The sequence below is a fragment of the Cryptomeria japonica genome, chromosome 5 (assembly GCF_030272615.1).
Source record: "Cryptomeria japonica chromosome 5, Sugi_1.0, whole genome shotgun sequence".
In the NCBI taxonomy this organism is placed as follows: Eukaryota; Viridiplantae; Streptophyta; class Pinopsida; order Cupressales; family Cupressaceae; genus Cryptomeria; species Cryptomeria japonica.
In genome coordinates this window covers 175,522,747-175,543,499 of record NC_081409.1, presented here as the reverse complement: position 1 = coordinate 175,543,499, position 20,753 = coordinate 175,522,747, and the positions used below count along the sequence as shown (strand labels likewise).

At 38.5% G+C, this 20,753-nt stretch overlaps 1 protein-coding gene across 1 annotated transcript in view; it reads left to right on the top strand.

Annotated features, from left to right (window-relative positions):
* Nucleotides 1–20,753, top strand: part of LOC131043447 (large ribosomal subunit protein mL43) — a 67,892-nt gene that overhangs the window by 14,006 nt on the left and 33,133 nt on the right. Inside the window, exon 2 of the mRNA XM_057976644.2 lies at nucleotides 10,786–10,886. Coding sequence (XP_057832627.1) covers nucleotides 10,807–10,886 — 80 coding nt within the window. The 5' untranslated portion in view covers nucleotides 10,786–10,806. The remainder of the gene's footprint in view (nucleotides 1–10,785; nucleotides 10,887–20,753) is intronic.

Sequence of the window (20,753 nt, the reverse complement as noted above, 5' to 3'; positions counted from 1 at the left end):
CCAAGAAATAGTAGGATGCCTCTCCATAACAAGTCTTTCCACATATACATATGTTGTGTTCATGATAATTTGGACAGCATTCTCAACCCCAACCTCCTAGAGCGCTCCATCCAATAGATTGCTCAAAATCACAGCATTTTTGACTTTGTGTGAGGCATCTATGGACTTTAGAAACACTAATATGCTATGAGAAGCCACTAAAAATTTAAGAGAGTCCTATTTTGCCCGTTTGCCCATCCATTTTGATAGGATGCTGCACCTCTTTATCCATCATATTTTCTTTTGATCATCAAACAAAAGTTGTGTATTTTTTACAGCTTCCTTTAGCAATTGCCCACACAAATCCTTGGCTATTGGATTTGTAAAGCCCTTACTGGAAACTATTAATGCATTCACCAACCCTTCCCAATATGGGTTTTTTGCCACCTTGAAGGTTAAAATATGGTAGTACCAAAATTTTGTCGTTGCCATCCTAGTCTGATGTATTTTTCCTGATTCCAAGTGATACCTTTAAGTGAAGGTTGTGCTCCTAGAATAATGTGTGGAATAAAGGAATTGGGTATTGATGAAGAAGGAAGATGGGTAGAAGTAGAACCCTTAGGAGTCTCACAAGTAGAAAAAATTGGATGATGAATATTTGGGGCAGTGTTGACGTGTATTTTGTACACTATCAAACACAGAATAAAATACCCAAGGGTACCTTATCCTCTCTTGAATAAAGCCTCTGATTGCTGAAGATATCGCGAAAAAGGATCAATCAGGATGACTCCAAGGTTCTTCGTTGTAGGATCTCTACGTGTGGATAAGCTCTCTGTGGTATGATGTGATTTGCTGGAATCACAAGGGGACTTACACTTGATGCCTGAACTTCTGATTTGCTTTGAATATTGCTGGAACACAGGCTCTTACTAGCTTTGATTTAAAAAAAGGAAAAAGACGAGGGTGAGGAAAGGATTTAATCCTAACACTAAGAATGTAAGAGCAATGAATGATCTTTGATGAAATTCTAACTAAGTCTTGTTTTGACATCACAGGAACATCTCCACGAGGTTAGTGCGATCTTTGAAGGAAAGCTTTATGATGTTCAAATCATCACTGCAGGCATAGACACCATCAGGTTGATGCATATCAATGAAGAAGCGACAATTGAAGTTAAGCTTAAGCTGAATGATTCCAGTTGACTACACAAGGCAAATCTGCAATCAACAAACTGCTAGTAGTATGGATTACGAATTCCACCATCAATCAAACACATTTCTTCCACTCATCTAATAACATGAAATCAAATACGAGAAGTATAGAGACCATGCAAATTGTCGAATCGACCCATAAATTTCACCATTTCTTCAATGAAGTTACAAGTCTTTTACAACAACATCTTGGCAACAATCTTTGCCTTCTCTCTCTACTCTACTCTAATTGCTATTCTATCAACTAGCTAATCACCTTCTAACTACTCTCTATCTGTCTTCTAACTGCTTCCAACTATTTCTATTCTATATTCTTTTACAAATGAAATGCCGGGGCTTATATAGTGCCCTCAATACAATTCGATGGCTTAGATCAATTCGAGATCAATGGCCAAGATTCAACAATGAAAACCCTAATTAGGGTTTGTTACAACCATTACATAACATTTAATGCTTGACCAATGATAAAATTGTATTGCTTGGACACATGTCCTCTCTAGAAAATTCCACCAATGGATAGCTGGGGTAGATACATAGAAGTTTGTGCCACCTTCCATGAGTTAGGTACATTGAATCTGGACATGCTGAGGTGGACCACACTGACTGGAGAAGTGATGACTAGGATGCCACCTCGTCTGACACTTGTAACTTGGTAAATATTCAACTTGATGTTGTTGAGAAGCTAGCTTTAATTAATTCATCTGGAACTATTTGCTTCTTCAACAAACCCTTTGCTCTGACTTCTTGTGTCCTTCATTTGCAGGATGATTGATGTACCTCGCCTTGGAATACTGGATTGGAGAAGTCGCCCTTGATGATGTTAGTCCAAAGAAGGCCATCCTTGTCGATGCTAGGCTGGAGGAGGTCGCCCTTGTCCTTGCTTGATCGTCCTTGATGAGAACCTGCCGACTTGTAGATCCTCCGGGTTTTGGAGTCGCCATCTTGATACCTACACAACATTTCAAAATTAGTAATATATCTTGAAATCTAAAAATTAAACTTTAAAAGGAAGATTCAAGATTTTAATTAGGAAACTTCATGATAAATCTTGAGTTATCATTTCCTAATTAACCATGCAATACTTAGACTTTTCTAAAAAATGTCTAAAAAAATCAAACCTTGAATAAGGGTGTCAAGATGATTTTGCCATACCTCCTCTTGAGAATTAATTCTAAAAAATGATGCAAAAATAAGGTGAATTTACTAGGCAAAATGTAGATCAAGACTCCCTTTAGCAAAATGCGCCTCCTTTAGTCTTCACAAGCATCAACTCCACCACCTTAAGTCTTCAACACTTGAGGAAAATTTGCTCCAAATAGGCCAGCTTTCGCACTTCTTCTTTGCCCTCCAAATCGCACTTGAAATAATGAGTGAATGATTTGAATAATGAACAAACACACCCAAATATATAGAGCGCTCACCATTTTACCTCCCCATAGGCCGACTTGATAAAATAGGCTCCGAAATAAATAAAATTGAAAAAAAGAAGAGGCCGACTTGATAAAATATAAAAAAAATGATACCTCAAGCGCTCCATCCTTTTTAATTTTAATTTCATAAAAATTAATTTTAAATGCTTTCACAATAATAAAAAAAAATCGATCTTCCAAGGCTTAAAATTAATTATTAAATGCTATGCGCTTTTATTAAATGCCGATTTAATTAATTCTTTTTTCAAATATTTCGAAGTTGATGATTTTGGCATTTCATGCGATTTGAAGGATATTAACGCCCAAGTAGAAAATAGTGAATGCCAATAACTTCGCTCTGGTCCCTTGGAGAGGGACAGGAGCGCCTTTTCACTTTTGTCCTCAATCCTTCATTTTTTAATTGCCAATTCACGTTGTGGGGCTAGCAATGATCCCTTTCGTCCCTTCAGTGCATGTTCAACTCATTTTTTGCAAGGCAAAATTGATGTTCTAGAGATTTTCGCCCTGGTCCTTTAGTGAGGGACAGGAGCGCTTTGCCTTGGTCCCTTGGAGAGGGACAGGAGCGATTTTGCAAATCCAAGCTTATTTGTCCTTTGTTAGGCTTCCAAACTATCTTCAACGGGCTAAAAATGCCTTCTTTCATTCGTTTCAATCACAAAACATGCTTCGTCCTTGCAAGAAAATTGCACTTTTTAGAAAATCGCTTTGGACCTTCAGCAAGGGACAGGAGCGCCTTTTGTCATCTTGGTATATTTCCTTGCTTGCGGACCACTCAAATTATATTCAATGGACAAAACATGCCCTCCTTGATCTCTTCCAATCATAAAATTGTCTTGATCCAGCAAGAACAGTGCAAATTTGAAATTCAAGCTCCGGTCCTTTAGTGAGGGACAGGAGCGAATTTTGTCTTCTAGGCCAAAATGCTTCACTTTTCATCTCGAAATTCCTTTGCTAGGGAAGATTTCACCTTACTTCATGCTATGAATAAAAGTTAATGTCCAAAAAAGGTCTAAAAATTGTGCATATAAAGAAAAGCGCTCTGGTCCTTCAGTGAGGGACAGGAGCAAATTTGACCTTCTAGGCAAAAACTTCATCATTTCATTGTCAAGTCTGGATGCTCTATCATGCTCATTTCGTCCTTCACCATGCCTTTGATGTTCCAATTTGACCAAACAAGGTCAGGAATGACTCAAATAAGCCTTTTCTCCCTGGACCCTTGGTGAGGGACAGGAGCGTTTTGCCTTGGTCCCTTGGAGAGGGACAGGAGCGAATTTCGCTCTAGATCCTCAGTGAAGGACAGGAGCGAAATTTGACTTTTTGAACTCTCTATCAGGATAATTTTTATGGAATATAACATTTAAGTATAAGTTTATACTTTAAGTTATATTCCATATATACTTTCAGGATGTTTGAGAGTGGTTTCAGACCTCCAGGAGTTATATTGCAAAATCTAGTTTTTTGAGGTTTTTCAGTTTCCAGACTTAGTCAAATTTCAGGATCAGGACATTCCAGACTTAGCCAAATTTCAGGATCAGGACTTTCAGACTTAGCCAAATTTTCAAGATCAGGACTTCACTCCAGCAGGACCTGCTATCCTATTGATTTCCCCGACAGCACTCAAAAATGCAAAAGCCAACTGACAAAACCCTAAAAGACCTAAAAAAAACAAACCCTAAAAAGCAAAAAACAGGGGTCCCCATTTGCAATGGGGCGATGTGTGAAAACGTCACAACATCTAGCGCCACCTTGAATAAATGTTCCTGAAACATTTCAGAGATAAAGACTCAATCGACACCTAGAACCTCCGGAAAATTCAACCTAGCTCATCAGGAGATTAGAAAATGTACTCAAAGTGGAAGGAAAATCCTTAACCAAATCCAGACACTTAGTCTTTGATTACCCAGGTGTGTGCAAGTGTATTCATTCTTCTCGACAAGACAATTATAACCTTCAGGTTCCTCTGTGATTAGCTACGTAGTTTATCTGAACTTCAAAAGCATCCTGGATAGAGCCCCGTTGCCAGTCAGATGTCCATAGTCCCGACGAGGTTATCGCCGCAAGCTCACGAACATTGCTCCATTGCCAGCTAGGCGTCTATAGCCCCGATGGAGTTACTCGTATATTCCCCTTAGCCAATTTTGATATTTCATTTCATATCATTTTTTTTTTTTTTTTTCTCATTTTTTCCTTTTGATATTGCTTTTTCACTCTGTCAATTCCTTTGGCTCATAAGCAGTGAAGCTTACTAGGGTTTGAGGATTGCGGTGGCACTGAAGTCAGATTTTGGATTTTTCACCAATCACAGTTTTGCCTGAAAACCATAATGACTCGGAGTCTATTAATGTGTGAAGATATAGTAATCAACAGATGTCGGCATCAAGACACAGAAAATGATTCCCTTCCAAGTCAAATACAGGTCCTGATCAGATGATAAAGCTGAAGAGGAACAACCTCGGATTCCAAGCACTTCATGAATAGATATCTAAGAAATGAGTCTAACATAAGATCCAGGATGTTGCCAGTGTGTGAGCAACAACACAAACATCTTTCTCACAAAATGGAGGCTCCCACTCAAGACACCTAAACTAAAGCAAACCGACTGACAAACCGACTCAAAGCAAACTAAACTAAAAGGCACACCAAAAGCAAACTATCTATAGAAGGCAAACAACTAAACTACCTGAGCCAACACTAGATCATGAGTCAAATGACTCAAGGCAAATTAAGAACAAGGCTCAAAAGACCTCTAACTAAAGACACGAAAAGAAAACGTACTCTAGACCTATATACAAGAGTCCTAGACTCGACATGACTCAAAGAAGCAAAATATATACATGACTTTACATGATTTCTCAGGTTGTGCAACAGGAGCATGGCAAACGTGATGGTTCTCAATTGGGCAAATTCATCCTTAAACACAGAAAGGCAAACTCTCACCATGCATTTCTCATACTCAAGCAAGTTTTCACTCAAAATGATCAACTGAGGTAATTCGTTGGGACCATGATCAATCCAGATGCAAGTTGTTTTCCCAAAATCCCCATAATCAAAATCATAATAACTTTCAAAGCTAGGATTAAGGAAAGAGACAACTTGGTGTATTTCAGGCTCAGACGACACTGCATTGTCGGAAGCGAGGTCACCAATTGCTTCAGGAGGTCGCCATTGGTGATGAACTATTCCACGAGCATTTGCAATATGTTGATCTTGATTAGGAAAGTCCTCTTGAAACAAGCTCAGCGCCCCTTTGAATAACTCAAGATTCTCTGTTTTCACTAAGATATCTTGCATAAACCAGGCATCTTCATGAAATTTTGTTAGCATATCTTCAAAAATGAGAGTCTCCTTGATGGATTGAGCTTTAAACATCTCCTCTAGTGGATCAAAGATAATCTCAGGTGATGTCTCGTCTTCAAGCATAGTCTCGGGAGGTCGGAGGTGATGACGGATCATATCACTCATAGTAACTTGCTTATCTTGAAAAAAATTTGGCAGTGATTCCATTTGTGTTTCTTCTACAAGATCCTTCAATGTTTCCTCAAATAGCATAATGGTGATGAAATCTTCAAGCGCCCCTTTGAATTGTTCTTCATACCTGGGCTCACTTATGATGATTTGTATCTCTTTGTTTAACATCTCAACTTGATTGTCTTCTTCAATGAGGCCATTTGAAAACTCCTGCAATTCAACCTCAAGGATTTCCTTTTGTAGCATAAGTGAGAATTCTTCAAGGAATGAGTCGTCTTCTTTAATTGCTTGTTCAACTCCTAGATCTTCCTTTGTTATTGTTTGAGTATTTTCAACTGATTCTTCAACTTTTGTTTCATGGTATTCTTTTTCAGGTGCAAGGCATGGCGAGCTATCCATTGTAATACATTGTTCCTCAGGTGCATTTGTATCGTCAACGTACAATTGATCCTTCTCACATTCAGATGCTGGAACGATGTCTTGTTCATAGGTTCTCCTGAATTCAGCTGCGAGATGTGCACCCCAAGATCTGTTCATAATTGAGTTTCTATCAATAATTGAATCATTTAAAATACCAATGGTAGAATTATGTTGATGTAGTCCACAAGGATAGAAACAAACAGATGTATTGGAACGAGTACCTAGACATCGAGAGAGTGCGTATTGTATATGGATGGAATCCAGAAGATGTCAACATGATGCTGGAATTGACAGAACTTGAAAATATAACCATTGTTAGTTCATTGCCAAAAGGAGGAAAATATCAAGACATGGGAGTCGGCGCATGAAATTAAGATTGGAAGTCTAGAAAGCATCAAGATTGTGTTCTACGTGGAAAATTTTAGCAATCTGTCATTTGTGACATTTACAATCAAAATAGGGGATCTTGTCAAGGACTAAGTGTATCAAGATGAAGTTGTGCAAGCATGTCTCTTTTGGGTTTCCATGGGTGGTTGATTATTGATTTCAGGGGAAGAGTCATTTCTTTGGTTGGTGAGAAGCTTATTGATGTCATTGAAATGGTCACTAAAAAGCTATAAGCCTACATGAGGATTGTTTTTCACTTCTTTGAGGAAATGAACAAGACAAGATGTGCAGGAGAATATGGGAGTTTAGGAGAGCTTGTAACAGGCTATTTGCAGAGGTTAGAAAGTGTCCCATACTCCATTTGAGCCAAATTTTAATTTCCACTTGGAAATCACCATGATTAATTGAATGAAACAAGTGTGCTATTCTTCCATGATATACATACATGTTGAATTTCAGTAGTATGATATTGAATCACCAACGTAAGATATTTTAAGATCTGAAGGAGTTTTTGGAACAGCTATAGGCTATGCAATTGTGGATCATGTCACATTTGAGGAATTGTGCCTTCTATGCACTGGGCAACCATAAAAGGTTCCTTGTTGAAAAGTCCTTAACACATTATATGCAAGGACTGATGGTTTGACAGAAACAGAGAATGTGCATATGTTGACTGTAGTAGTTGTTTAGTCGTAGCCTTTTGGTTATACCTATTCAAATCCCATCTGCAAAAATAATTAGTGGAATACTCTAAAATGAAAAATTTACTGCTGATATGTATAAACTAAACAGCAATTTGACAAACCAATTGCAATCTCTACACTGTAATGTTAAGCTTGTTGTTGCTGCTTATGTTGGGTAAAGGGCAAATGTGCAGGTAATTTATCAAGTATATAAGTCTCTAAGACTTAGGTTCCTTGAGGCCCTAGGAACAAAAAAATGGTATGTGATGTCCCCATCTAAACAGTCAGAAAAGGGATGCCCGCTTTAAAATAGAGTTTAATAATGCATAATAATACAAATTAAAATATAAAATATATAGATATAATCAAATAAAATGTACTAAATAAAATCTTAATAATAATAATAAACATGATTTAATATATGATTTATATTTATATTAATATTAATATCATATTTATCAAATAATAATATATAAATAAAATCAATAAATAGCTAATAATAGATATAATTTTCGAGACAACTACAATTCCTAAAATAAAGATTATCAAAATAAATCGGATCGTATATATCAGTATATTATAATTAGGGAAATATGAATATCTCCATATTCACATAGGCACATTAATCTTCTGCCACTATGAAGGTCAACCTGAGTACGGGTGCACAAATAGAAGTTTGGAGGCTCCTGGATAGGAATCGATTGAAGAGAGAAGACCATTTAGCGGGATACACGATAATGTCCAAACAGTAAGTTTATGTCATATTCCCGTGTAGACAGCAAGCAATGATTAGAAACAATATAAACAATACATGTACATAAATATATATATTTTCAATACATAAATTATTTTTACTGCTTAAAATACGTTTTATCTTAACTAGTGGGATTGATGAAAGGATGTGTCCATTCCCAAGCCACCTCCGGAATAGACGCCATGTTTCAAGGGGAATTGTGTGGTTTCAAAGAGGTATAAACCCGAACCCCAAGGAAACACGGGAGAGGAGGTGGTGACAAGGAGAGAAGGGCAAGGAGAAGCGTCCAATAGGTAACTTCGTTAGTTAGTAATAATATTTATTTCAGTTTTCATAATTTATGATGCCTAGACAACCATGAGGACTGCCCAAGGAACGCATCAGTCAGCAGACGATGTGTAAGGGCTAGTCGCTGGTTCTTCCCAGCGATGAAGAACCAATGCCTAGTAAGCATCCCTCCCCATCGCCAGCAGGCTGGTACGTCCCCAAGCCAATCCGCTTAAATTTTGAAATGATGAAGTATGTCTCTGTGCAAATTGTATTAAATCTGCTTTCATTCCTCATATAACAGTAATGAATATAATTTAACTAGTGGCCCAGATTAATTGCTAAATCGGTTCCATGCCTAAAAATGTCTTGCCAAATGAACTAAGCACATTTGTAATGTACAAAAGGGTAAAATGAACTTAAGCTTCACGCCAGATAGGTAACCTGCAATATCAGGTTTAGTATGCTGCATTAAAATACACTTTAGTGACAGACAGAATAATAAAAATAATTCATTCATTCTCAGACACAACTAATAAGTAAAGAAAAGGAATACTAATTAATGATAGTCATGTTTTTACAACTAGGCACAAATATAATGAATTAATCCCTACAAATTTATATATAATGGATAAATGTTAACCAAGTAATATAGTCATGAATCTATGTTTTCTGTAGGCTTTATTTATCTTCCTGATATTCTCTGTTTGTTAGTACATTCAAGATAATGAGCGCAAGCCAGGGGTATGCTGGGGGGTGTGCTGGGCCCATCCTCAGGTGGCCCTATTAGCCCTAAGAGATGGGATGGGTCTGGATGGGTAGCCCAGCCAACTTGGAAAGTCCTCAAAATCTAGAATGGGTCGTGTATGTATTTTGTGCTGCAATAATTATGCCACTGATATTTTATTACTGCTGACATATAAAATGAAATATCTAAATGTTGCAGGAAACCATAAATCCTTTTGTGGCCCTTAATCCAACCTTTGGTGGATAGATCAGGCCCTAATTATCAGGAAGGCAAGGCAGGTACAGCAAAGGTTCATTACATTTTATTAATCAATAAGTGGAGATTAATCATAAAAGCTGCCAAAGCATAGAAGGAATCTAATCATATGTTGGGAGAAGGACAAATTAATGGAAATGCAAATACTTACGGAGATATGATAATCGGTAAAGGTATGATCATTCATTGAGCAGCAATTAAGAAGTCTAATTGATAAATCATAATCAGCTTCAAAGGGGTGCGATTAGTATGAGGAATGAACATGACAGTGAAGGGTCACGACCTGTCATTCCAATTGCAAACATATAAGAAGACTTTAGAAATCACTTCAGTAGGGATGAATAAATTTATCCTCTAATTCATCTCCAGTTTGGATCACTCAGACTGAGTATTGCATTTGGCACACATAGCGGTTGCATAAGGAACGATTCCAAATCAGGGAGAGCACCAAATCGTTGCATGTTTCTACAGCTATATCAGGAACAGCATCTTTATACATTGTTGCAAGCATATAAATACTAGACACAACAGCGTACGACAGCAAGTTAATACCAGTAACTACATCTGCACATTTCCATAGATACATCAGACACATTAATCTGCATAGCTTTATAAGGAACTAAACCAAATATAGCATCTTAAAGATACAGTAGATTTATATACTATGGAAATTTTATACCAGTAAACCCAGTGAGACATTAAGATTCTTTGCATGTTTACACCTGTTCAAATCTGTAACAGCGAGTAATCTTATTCTAAAAAACTAAATAGTTGTGCCTATATTTTATAGTTAAATTAGAGATGTCATCTGTATCAGTTATATTTTATATTTAACACCATTTGCAAAGTAATACCAGCATATAGTCAAGATCATTAAGGAAATAAACCTCTTGCAATTTATTATTACAAGTTATATGTCCCTATTTCATGAGTTATCATATCAGGGAACATTACATGGTATTTGTTTGGTATTGCAAACTTTGGGTTTTACAATGTTATTTTATACTTCTTTTTTTATAATCATGTGCAGAAAAATAGCATTGATCTTATACAGGTGCTCTAGTCAGCTAATGAAGCTTTTAGCTGCTTTATTGTGCATCATATGCATTTGTACACCACATTGAATTCAGTAAGAAACTTGAATAAGAATTTTTATTGTAGTCTACATCTGATAAATGTTCAGGTTAAAGCAAGTTGTGCAGCTATGGCACTTAATGGATTATGGCAGCTGAAGAAACTGGTAGTAAGATATTGTGATTGGGGAGGAAGCAGTCGTGGAATGAGGTGTGCATAATCTTGACATAATGTTTCAAAATTTACTGCTGAATTCTCTGCAAAATTCTGTAGTTAGTTTTTCTTGCAATACATGCAACAAAAAGCAATATTACCTATGCTTGGCTTCATAATGAAAGTGGTTATTATACTCAACAGTTTGCAAATTTGTACCCACGCACGATGAACTTACAGGCACGTCCCCAACTATTGTTTGCATTTGGAATGCATTAAAATACCACTTAAGAGTTAAGTATGCTTAGGTCAAGGACAGGCAAGTTAATGATGGCCTCTTGTCCTTGATATGCATAGAATAGTAAGAATGGTGTGCATTACTCTGCTGAGTTTAAATGTGTCAGGAGCTTGGAATATTGCTCTTTAAACAACATTTTGAAAATTGCTATTCAATGCTCTTCCAATTTTCTTTCTTGCATTCAATATTCACTAAGTGGCATGCATTACTCTGCCAGGTTTAAACATGTCAGAAGGTTGAATATTGCTCTTTAAACAAAATTTTCAAATTTGCTATCCAATGCCCTTCCAATTTTCTTTCTTGCATTCCATATGCAGTAAGTCTATGAAATGACATTTATTTTACAATGCTTGCAATTGCGAGAAATACAATGTCATCTCTACAAACATAATAAGACTCTAAATGAGTCATATGTGCACATTTATGCATGTTGAAGCTAAAATCCATGTTCTCAACATTTGTATTGGAACACATTGGAATTACTTTATTACAGGAAGGTATGCGTAGATGATTTACTGCTGTATTATGGAACACATTGGAATTACTTTATTACAGGAAGGTATGCGTAGATGATTGACTTCTGTATTATGGAATGAATAGTGGCTAGCAAAAATCCCCTAAGAGAACTGTCTTTCCAAGGTCAGTAACTGACATATTTCTTTTTCCATATGCCAAAGCCCTAGGAGCGCAATAGGTTTTCCCATAGCGCCTTCAAGCTCTCAGACCACCATGCTTCTAGGACAATAAAAGTATCTACCTGGTGAGTTCAATCCCTCAAAGATTGTGCAATTACAGATCATGGTCCAATGTTGGAGAGACTTTGTTGTGGCCCAGTCATAGAGAGAGCATGTTGCAGTCCAGAAGTAGAGAGACCACACAACTATGCTCGTCTTACTTTCAAGTATTCTTGACTAATAGACCCTTGTCTTGACTGCTGATGGAGAAACCATGTTGTGGTTCAGTGACAGGGAGATGGTGTTGTTGTCTAGTGGCTGTGATACCATATTGAATATCCAATGCTTGGAGAAGACATAACCTTGCTGTAGAAGCTCGGATTTGAGTTTTTTTTTAATTGCATGTAATAGTTTGAGAAGAATGCAATTAGCAATTATATCCATAAGGTGTTTGGTCTAGTGGTCACCAGTGCCATGTTGAAGATCCATCTTGCTGTCTACTCTTGTGATACCATGTTGAAGGCCATGGAGAGGTGCTAACATTTCCATATGTACTTTGATGTAGGTCTCTTTTCAGAATTTGCTTGATTTTTCAAGAGGGACACAATTGCCGTTGGATAGTCATTTGGTTGTGGTCTTGTAGTCACAATTCCATGTTTTGTCCCAATTTTGTGGTTTTGCTGGCCCAATACCATGCAGAACAAATCAGTATCCTCCTATAGTAGACACCATTCCATGGGAGCAACACATCACCTCCTATAGTGGAGATAACACTGCAGAAAGACAAACAAGGAGAAGCAACATTATTGCAATATAAATATCAAGCATTAATTCTGAAAATGTATAAAGAGGTTGTGTTGATGTGTTTTTTATGCACCATGCAACACAAAATAAAATACTAAGTATTCTATCCTCTCTTGAACAAAATCCTCCCAAGTGCTAAACTTCGTGATCATATGGGATGACTCAAGGTTCTGAATGTCAGGTCTTGACATGCTCTTGGATAGACTCAATGTTATGATGTGATTTTGTTAGAATCACAAGGGGACTTACATTGAATCTTGAATGCTGTGGGAACATGGAGATCAACTTGATTTGGAAAAAAGGGAAAAAGGATAAAGGGTTTAGAAAGCTAATCAAATCCTAGGAATGCAAGAGCGATGGACAATATTTGGTGTAACTCAACTAAGCTAAGCTTTGACATGCAAGCAACATCTCCACAAAGCTAGTGCGATCTTCTAAGGTAAGCATAAGATGTTCAAATCACTACCGACTACATAGACACCATCAAGACGACGCACATCAATGAAGAAATAGTAATTGAAGTTAAGCTCGCATAAGAGGTCCAGTTGACTACACATGACACTTTACAATCAGCAAAATGCTAGTAGTATGAATATACAAATTTCACCATTGATCATGCACAAAGTTCTTTCATCCATCTAATTATCACCATCTAAAATGAAAATCCAACAAGAAACCATGCAATTATGTAGAAGAAACAACACATTCCACCATATCTTCAATGAAGAGGATGTTCATTTACATAGCTTGGCAACAATTTTTGCCTTCTCCTACTCTAGTCCTAACTACTGCTTGCTACTTGCTAACTATTTTACTATTCTTGAACTATTGCTGAATGATTAACCTTTACAAAATGAAGAAGTGGAGCCTTATATAGTGCTCTCATTACAATTGAGTGTCTCAAATCGATTCACAATCATTGGCCAAGATTACAAGATGGAAACCCAAATTAGGGTTTGTTACACCCATTACAAAGCATTTAATGCTTGACCGATGATAAAATTACATTTCATAGGACATGTCCTTTGAATTTCGACCAATACATGATGAGGGTAGGTACATTGAAGTTTGTGCCCTCAAGTGGTAGTTATCCTCCTTGATGGATGAGTCAGATGTATTGAATCTGGACGACTCAACTTAGAATGATATGATTGGATAAGTGATGATAGGGTGTCACCTCAGCTAGCTCATTGTAACTCATTGCAAATGTATGTGAATGAGGCATGTCTCTTGATACTCAACATTATCAAGCACCGGCAATGAAGAATGGGATGATGGTGGGAGATATTCCCAAATCGCATCATTTTTGGGACTTGATCACCTTCGTCCTGGAGCTATCTCCCTGATATGCTAGCAATGATTCTTTGATTTCCTGAGGAAATTCAAGATTGTGAAAATTTTCTTCATTTAGCACGTGCACTCTTATGCTTGCTCTTGTGAATCTTGTGCTTTCTTGAACTTGTAACACTTCTATGTGATGAAATCTCTCTCTTCATGAAGCAAGCTGACATCCTCATGTTGCATATACCTCCTTAGCTTGAAGTTTAATGTTGAAAAAGCAAAGTATATGTGTTGAATTCCTTTGATGCTATGCCCTATACTTGCTTTATAGTGTCTTTCTTTGTGATGGAAGTCATCATATCTGCTGCATTGCACGAGCTTTGAGGCTTGGAGTGTTGCAATATCTTGGACCCTCCTTCATCTGCTGAAGTCTCAAACGGTGTGATCTTGATGTTTTATGTGAGCTGATGAGCCTTCATCTTGGAGCTGATTCCTTGCATGTCCTTGTCCTCTTCAAGTGATGAAGCTTATTCTTCCTTGCATTCATAACCTGAAAAGCAAAAAAACCTTGATCAAAATGAAAAAGAGAATTGTATCAATCTTAAAATCTGAAATGAATTCCCTTTACCTGACCCCTGATTTCACATTGCAAAGTCTGATTTTGTGTCTCAGGCCTGAATTTTGTCTGAGACCTCACTTTTATATGTCTGATTCCTAACTGTTTCTGATTTGATGCAGGGTTGGGCTTTTGAGCGGGCAAAGGAAGTGACTTAAAACAGATCGGGGATTTAGGTAGGCAAAGGAAGTTTGTGGTTTTGGGAGGCCAAAGGAAGTGATGTCAAGCTGGTCGGGGTTTTGGGAGAGCAAAGGAATGCCTCAAAGTAGGTTGGGAATTTGAAGGGGCAATGACAATGCCTCAAAAATATCAACTTTGCTCGCCTAAGTTCAAGGCCTTTCAGATCGCTGCAAAAACATCAAACATTCCACCCAACCAAAATTCACAGAGCATCCTACCTTGATCGGGCTTTTAGGGGCTCAAAGGAAATGACTAAGAGCTGGTTGAACTTTCAAGGGGTCTGTTGACGTGTTTTTTTGACAACATCGAACACAGAATAAAGTTACCAACGGTCACCTTATACTCTCTTGATCAAAATTAGTTCGTATGCTAAGATTGCATAAAGTTCAAACAGTTAATTCCAAGGTTCTATTAGAATAATATCTTTCTCTTTGTGTTATTAATGGTCATTTAAGTTGTTTCTAATTTCACCTCTAGTTAACGATTGTTTCTTTTAGAAACATTGTCTTTGTAACTCTATTTAAAGGAGCTTTGTCTCCTTGATTAATTGAACAACATCGATTCTTTGAAATCCATATGCTTTTGCATCTGTATTATGGTATCAGAGCCTTGGTTATTTTCGAAATAATTTTTCAATTAAAAATTCGTCATGAATTTTTAACAGTTTTTTTGAAAAATTTCTTTGTTTATTCAAAATTGCTACTTTGGCAGTTCGTTTTGGTTGCAGCTACTAGGGTTTTCTGGCTATTTTCTGCCCTCTCCCGCAACCCGTCTCTCCTGCATTTCGCGCAACCACGCAATGCAATTTTTTTCTGCCATTTTTGGATGGAAATCTGCATTTTCGATTAGGGTTTTTACCCTTCAGATCAAATCAATTTTTTTTTCCGATTGCAGATTCTTGGTGGGTTTTTCGAGATTTCAATTGGGTCGTTGTCAAAATTTTCTATGTGCCTCGATTTTCGTGCCAGCAGATCATGATTCTGACAGCAGATTCTTTCTGGGTTTTTCGCAAGGATTTTTGGATTGTCTTCGGATTTTTCTGGGTCAGCCAGAAATTTTTTTTCTTGAAATTCGTGCCCAACGTAGCTCATTTTTTGAAGTCTGTACCTGCATCTGTTTTTGCATTGGGATTCGAATTTTTTGAATTCCGTGCCAATGCCTCTTCTCAGTTTTTTCGTTTTCTGTGCATTGGGAAACGTGCAAGATGGCGTCATTGACCAACTTGATGTTGGAAGGCAGTCAGGTTTTCTGCACTTAGCATCTTCTCAGTACCTCGTTTTTCGTGCCTCGAAAAGCGTGAAGATGGCTTATGGCATCGATGTTTGTTTTGGTTTTTAATTTTTTTTTACCTAAAAAAAATTCTGATGGGTTTTAATATTTTTTCCTTTGAAAAAATCTGTGGGTTTTAATAATTTTGTCCTAAAAAATTATCTGTGGGTTTTTAAATATTTTGTCCCTGTAAAAAAAAATAAAAATCATGAGGGTTTATGATTTTTTCCTCAAAAATTGTACTTTGCTGCAGTCTGTTTTTCGTCGCACCTGGAATTGTTGTGCGAACATCTGCACTAGTCTCTTATTTGCAGTCTATTTTCAGGCATCTTGCTCATCTGCAATAGTTTGGAGGGTTTGCCGATTTTTTCCTCAAAATCGTGACAGCTGTTCTTGGTGTCTCTGGTTACAAGGAGGGACAATTCTCCAACATCAGGTTGGACGGTTGGTGTTGTTTTGGGTATCTCCAGAAGTTCTGCAGTTTCTGGGAGGGTTGGTGGCAGACTCATCTCAAGTGGCAGAGTTAGTGGCAGGCTCTTGTCTTCTGTTGCAGCGTGTTCTGAGAAGAAGGGGGCAACCTTCTCTGTTATTTCTCTTGGTAATTAGAACGATGACCATTAAGGGAGGGTATTAGAATAATATCTTTCTCTTTGTGTTATTAATGGTCATTTAAGTTGTTTCTAATTTCACCTCTAGTTAACAATTGTTTCTTTTAGAAACATCGTCTTTGTAACTCTATTTAAAGGAGCTTTGTCTCCTTGATTAATTGAACAACATCGATTCTTTGAAATCCATATGCTTTTGCATGTGTATTAGGTTGCTTCAGTGTGTGGATGTGACTCAGTTGTTTGATGGGTTTGCTATTAACTCAAGGGGCCTTACGTGTGTTCAATTGAAGAAAACTCATGCAAGCTCAAAGATTTCTATACGGATAATTTGCAATGAAAGCCCTAGCTTTAGATTATCGATTTTCGAATTATGCAGAAAGTAAATGAGTGTAAAGTATAGAGAACTATGCTAAAGCTAATCTAATCCTAAGAACATGAGACGAGATCACTCATGCAAAATCAAACCACTCTTCGCTTCGCCAGCAGAGCACAACTGCACGAAGGCGGTGCAATCTTCTAAGGGTGTGTAGAGGTTTTTTAGATCACCAATATGGACCATCGGATCGAACAATCTTCACTTATGATCGAAGTTAAGCGCACACACATAACAAAAGGCTCAGGGTAACTTTGCACGGTATACAACAATCAGCTGCACACCAAAAGTATGAGCTCGGACTCTGCAACAAGTACTCCTATCAAATCCGGTCCTCGTAACAACATGTAAGCAAATCTAATCTAATTGAAGAGAGCAAGACCATGCAGATTGCTAAAATAGAACAAGAATACACCATCAAAATCGAACAATGTATTAAGTTGGCTACTTCAACAATCCCGATGCAACAATCTCAGATAATAATCTCTCCTCTCTTTTACAAATGAGGGGGGTCACCCCATCATATAGGCCTCAGGCCATGCAAACCCTAATTTGGGTTTCACCCCAAAAGATTCTCCACTCAGGATGCAACAAGGTGGGAATCAGCAATAAATACCCCATAAAGCCCATATACAATTATTCAACGAGCCTAAAATAGCGCCCACTAGTGCATTAAATGCACCCCACTATACCAATCATGCCCAAAATATAATAAACATCTCCATGCAAGGAATAAATGCCCATCATTCTTCATGCGACGACGACAAGCATGAAGAATCTGTCATAGAATCATAAATAAGGCGGCTGCATGCAAGAAGATTCCTCATGCAACGACGACATGCATTCATCGGACCCACACAGTCAAAATACCCCCAACAGTAAATACACCAACACTATTCAACTAAAAGATTCTCGTCCAAGAATGGACGACCAATATACTGTTCATTTATGGCCTATGCAATGAATTTGTTGACGACGGCCTCCAGCTCTCCGATGGAGACACCTGGCGCATTTTCAATGTTGAATTCCATCAAGGCAATTTCTTCCTCGCTCTTGGAAAAGAAGCTCTCCCACTCCATCATGATTTCCTATGTCTTCTTCATTATACTGGAAAATGAAGAAACATTTGCAAAATGTTCCTTAGGGAATGAACCTACGAAGAAGAACTTGTGCAACTGAGATTTTAGGGAGTTCACTGTTATTCCATCGTCATTGAGTTTCCTTACGAACAATGCCTCAATTGCACTGATGATTTCCTCTTGCACCCCGTTGATGGAATCTTTCAAAGTAAAGGACTTTACACTGAATTTATCGAAGGTGTTCTTTCCTGAGCAAATGGTGTAGAACCATCGGGGAAAGTCATCAGCGTCATTCTCCTGAATTACTTTCCCATCAATCAAAATTTGCCTTGGAGTCTTTGTTAGAGCTCTGAGCCGCGGAATGTTTAAGACCTGGTATACGTGCACATCCTCCCACAATCCTTCTGTTGTCTCCAATTTGCTCAGGAGGGCCACGAACTTTGAATGAAGCTGAGCCAGGTCCTCGATGAATTTTCCCGCTTCAGTGTAAACATCTTCTATCCATTCCCTGGAATTTTGTGCCATCGCTCTAATAACTTCCGCATCATCAACTACTTCCTTAGGAAGGGAGGAAGGAGGGGTGAATGAAGGACCTGGCTCCCTGAGGGGTCTTTTGAAACTCCTGATGTACTCACATAGGGCTGTATTTTCTTCCCTCAGTCGCTTACATTTCACCTTTGATTTCAACATCTTTTCCCTCATGGCTAAGGAAGATTCTTCAAAGTCTCCCATTACTTGACTTGTGGAAGCATGGCCAAGATTAATCCGTTTGATAACATAATCCTCCTGCCTGATTTCGTTCTTGTCTTTATCTACTGCAAGCTCAGCAATGTGCAGGGTCCTGGATCCAGACTCTTCCCTTACAACGTTGGAGAATTTCCGAGGAGCCTTCCTTTCTGCTAGCTGATCCATCTTTTTCAACAATTCTTCCAACTCCTGGGCTGGATCAATTTCTTTTTATGGTTCCTTTCTCAGCCTTCCTACTAACCAATCTGGAGCGGGGAGCGGGGATGGAGTGACTATGAACCTCTACGTGTTCCTGCTCCTGTGACTCTTCTTCCATTTCGCCAAGGATAACTTCCATGAAGCTATCCTGACGAGCCTCTTCCTGGTGTGAGGGACTTTCTGGTCTTTGACTTCCTAGCTGATGGTGTCCTTTTGAAGCGTTAATGTTGAGTATATTAGGTGCTGGAATGTTCTCTGGAGGTGGACCTGCTGGATGTGAAAACATCTCTACCTCCTGCACACTCGAGGAACTTGCCGGTGAATGATCCCTCTTTGTCCTTGCTCTCTTTTGTGGAGGTTCTTCCTGAAGGACTTCTTGTTGAACCTCTTGTGGAACTTCTTGCTGGATATCCTTCTTCCTTGCTGTCCTTGGTCTCTTTGGGGCATTTTTTCCTTTATCAATCCGGACTTCCCCTCCTGCCTGGGCTTGTGAAGAGCCTTCGGTCGCCTCACTGTGGGAATCTAGACTTCCCATTAGTTGATATGTCAAATGAACATTTCCTTCCGTCAACTTCCTTATCTGCTGGTCAATCCAGTGCTTAGTGAATTTCAGCACTGGTCTAGCCAGGACATTCAAATCATCCATTTTGGGCTCTAATCAATCTGCAAGTGAATGGGCTGATCTTTTACTTTCTCATATTCAGGTTGCACCAAATTTGAATCCTCCTTCACCTGATCCGATGCCTGATAAATTTCACTTAACTTGATGGTGTCAAGGGGCAATCTGGAATGCATTTTCTTCCGGACCTAAAGGTCATCCTCGACACTTGCCCAATAATCTTCTAAGTGAAACTTGTGTATGAATTTGATGCCAACAACCTTCCTGATTTGGCGATAAGGATCATACTGGGCCCTGGATGTATAAAATGGCAGGCGATAGAATGCCAATTCCTCTGCTGCACTCTTAGCGGCCTCCAAGCCTGGGCATATTTCCATGAATTCACCCAAGACAACTGGGAATTCAATTGATTGCTTCTTCTTCTTCTGCAATTGATCATAGGCAGTTAACTGTCTCATGAGCTCCAACAATATGAGCTTGTCTGTTGGATATCTTGGCAATTCGTATGACTGGAATGAGAATCCTTGCGTCCTGATGTAGGTGAATTTAGGAAATTGCAAGAATTTAGCTCCATACTTCTGAACTAGGGCACTTGCTTACGGCGACACCCTTACGTGCAACTTCTTCTGCGTAAGCCGTGTCATGTACATAGTGAAGGTGTCATTCGCCAACCTGTAAGAACTAACATTGTGAAGATGCAACTGGGGATAACACTCATGTACTTTCAGCTGCGTTGGCTCGCAACCCATGATTCCTCTTGTTGGCAGACCATTGAATCCTCCCCTTCGCGCAAGCATATAGAACAGGTAGGAGCTCGTGAAGAAGGACTGGGACCTTTTTTCTCTTAAGTTTTTCAATTGTTCGTGCAGGTAATGATTGATCAATCTAGCCTAGTCAACTAGCCCATTTGCATTCATGATCTCGCCTAGGTAGAAGAACATCCAGGTTTCAAAGTTCACAGAATGTGAACACCCCATTACTTTGCTCAGCATCTTTACCATGTCCACATACTCCTGCTTGAACTCAAATATAGTGAGAGTCTTTGGCATCTTGGAGGCATGCATCCTAGGCTTCAGCAACCACTGTTTATTAATCAAATCAGCATACCTGGCAGGACCTGCTTAATATATTGCCTTAGCTTTGCTGCTGGTCCTGTATGTCATGGAATAGTGCGAAGG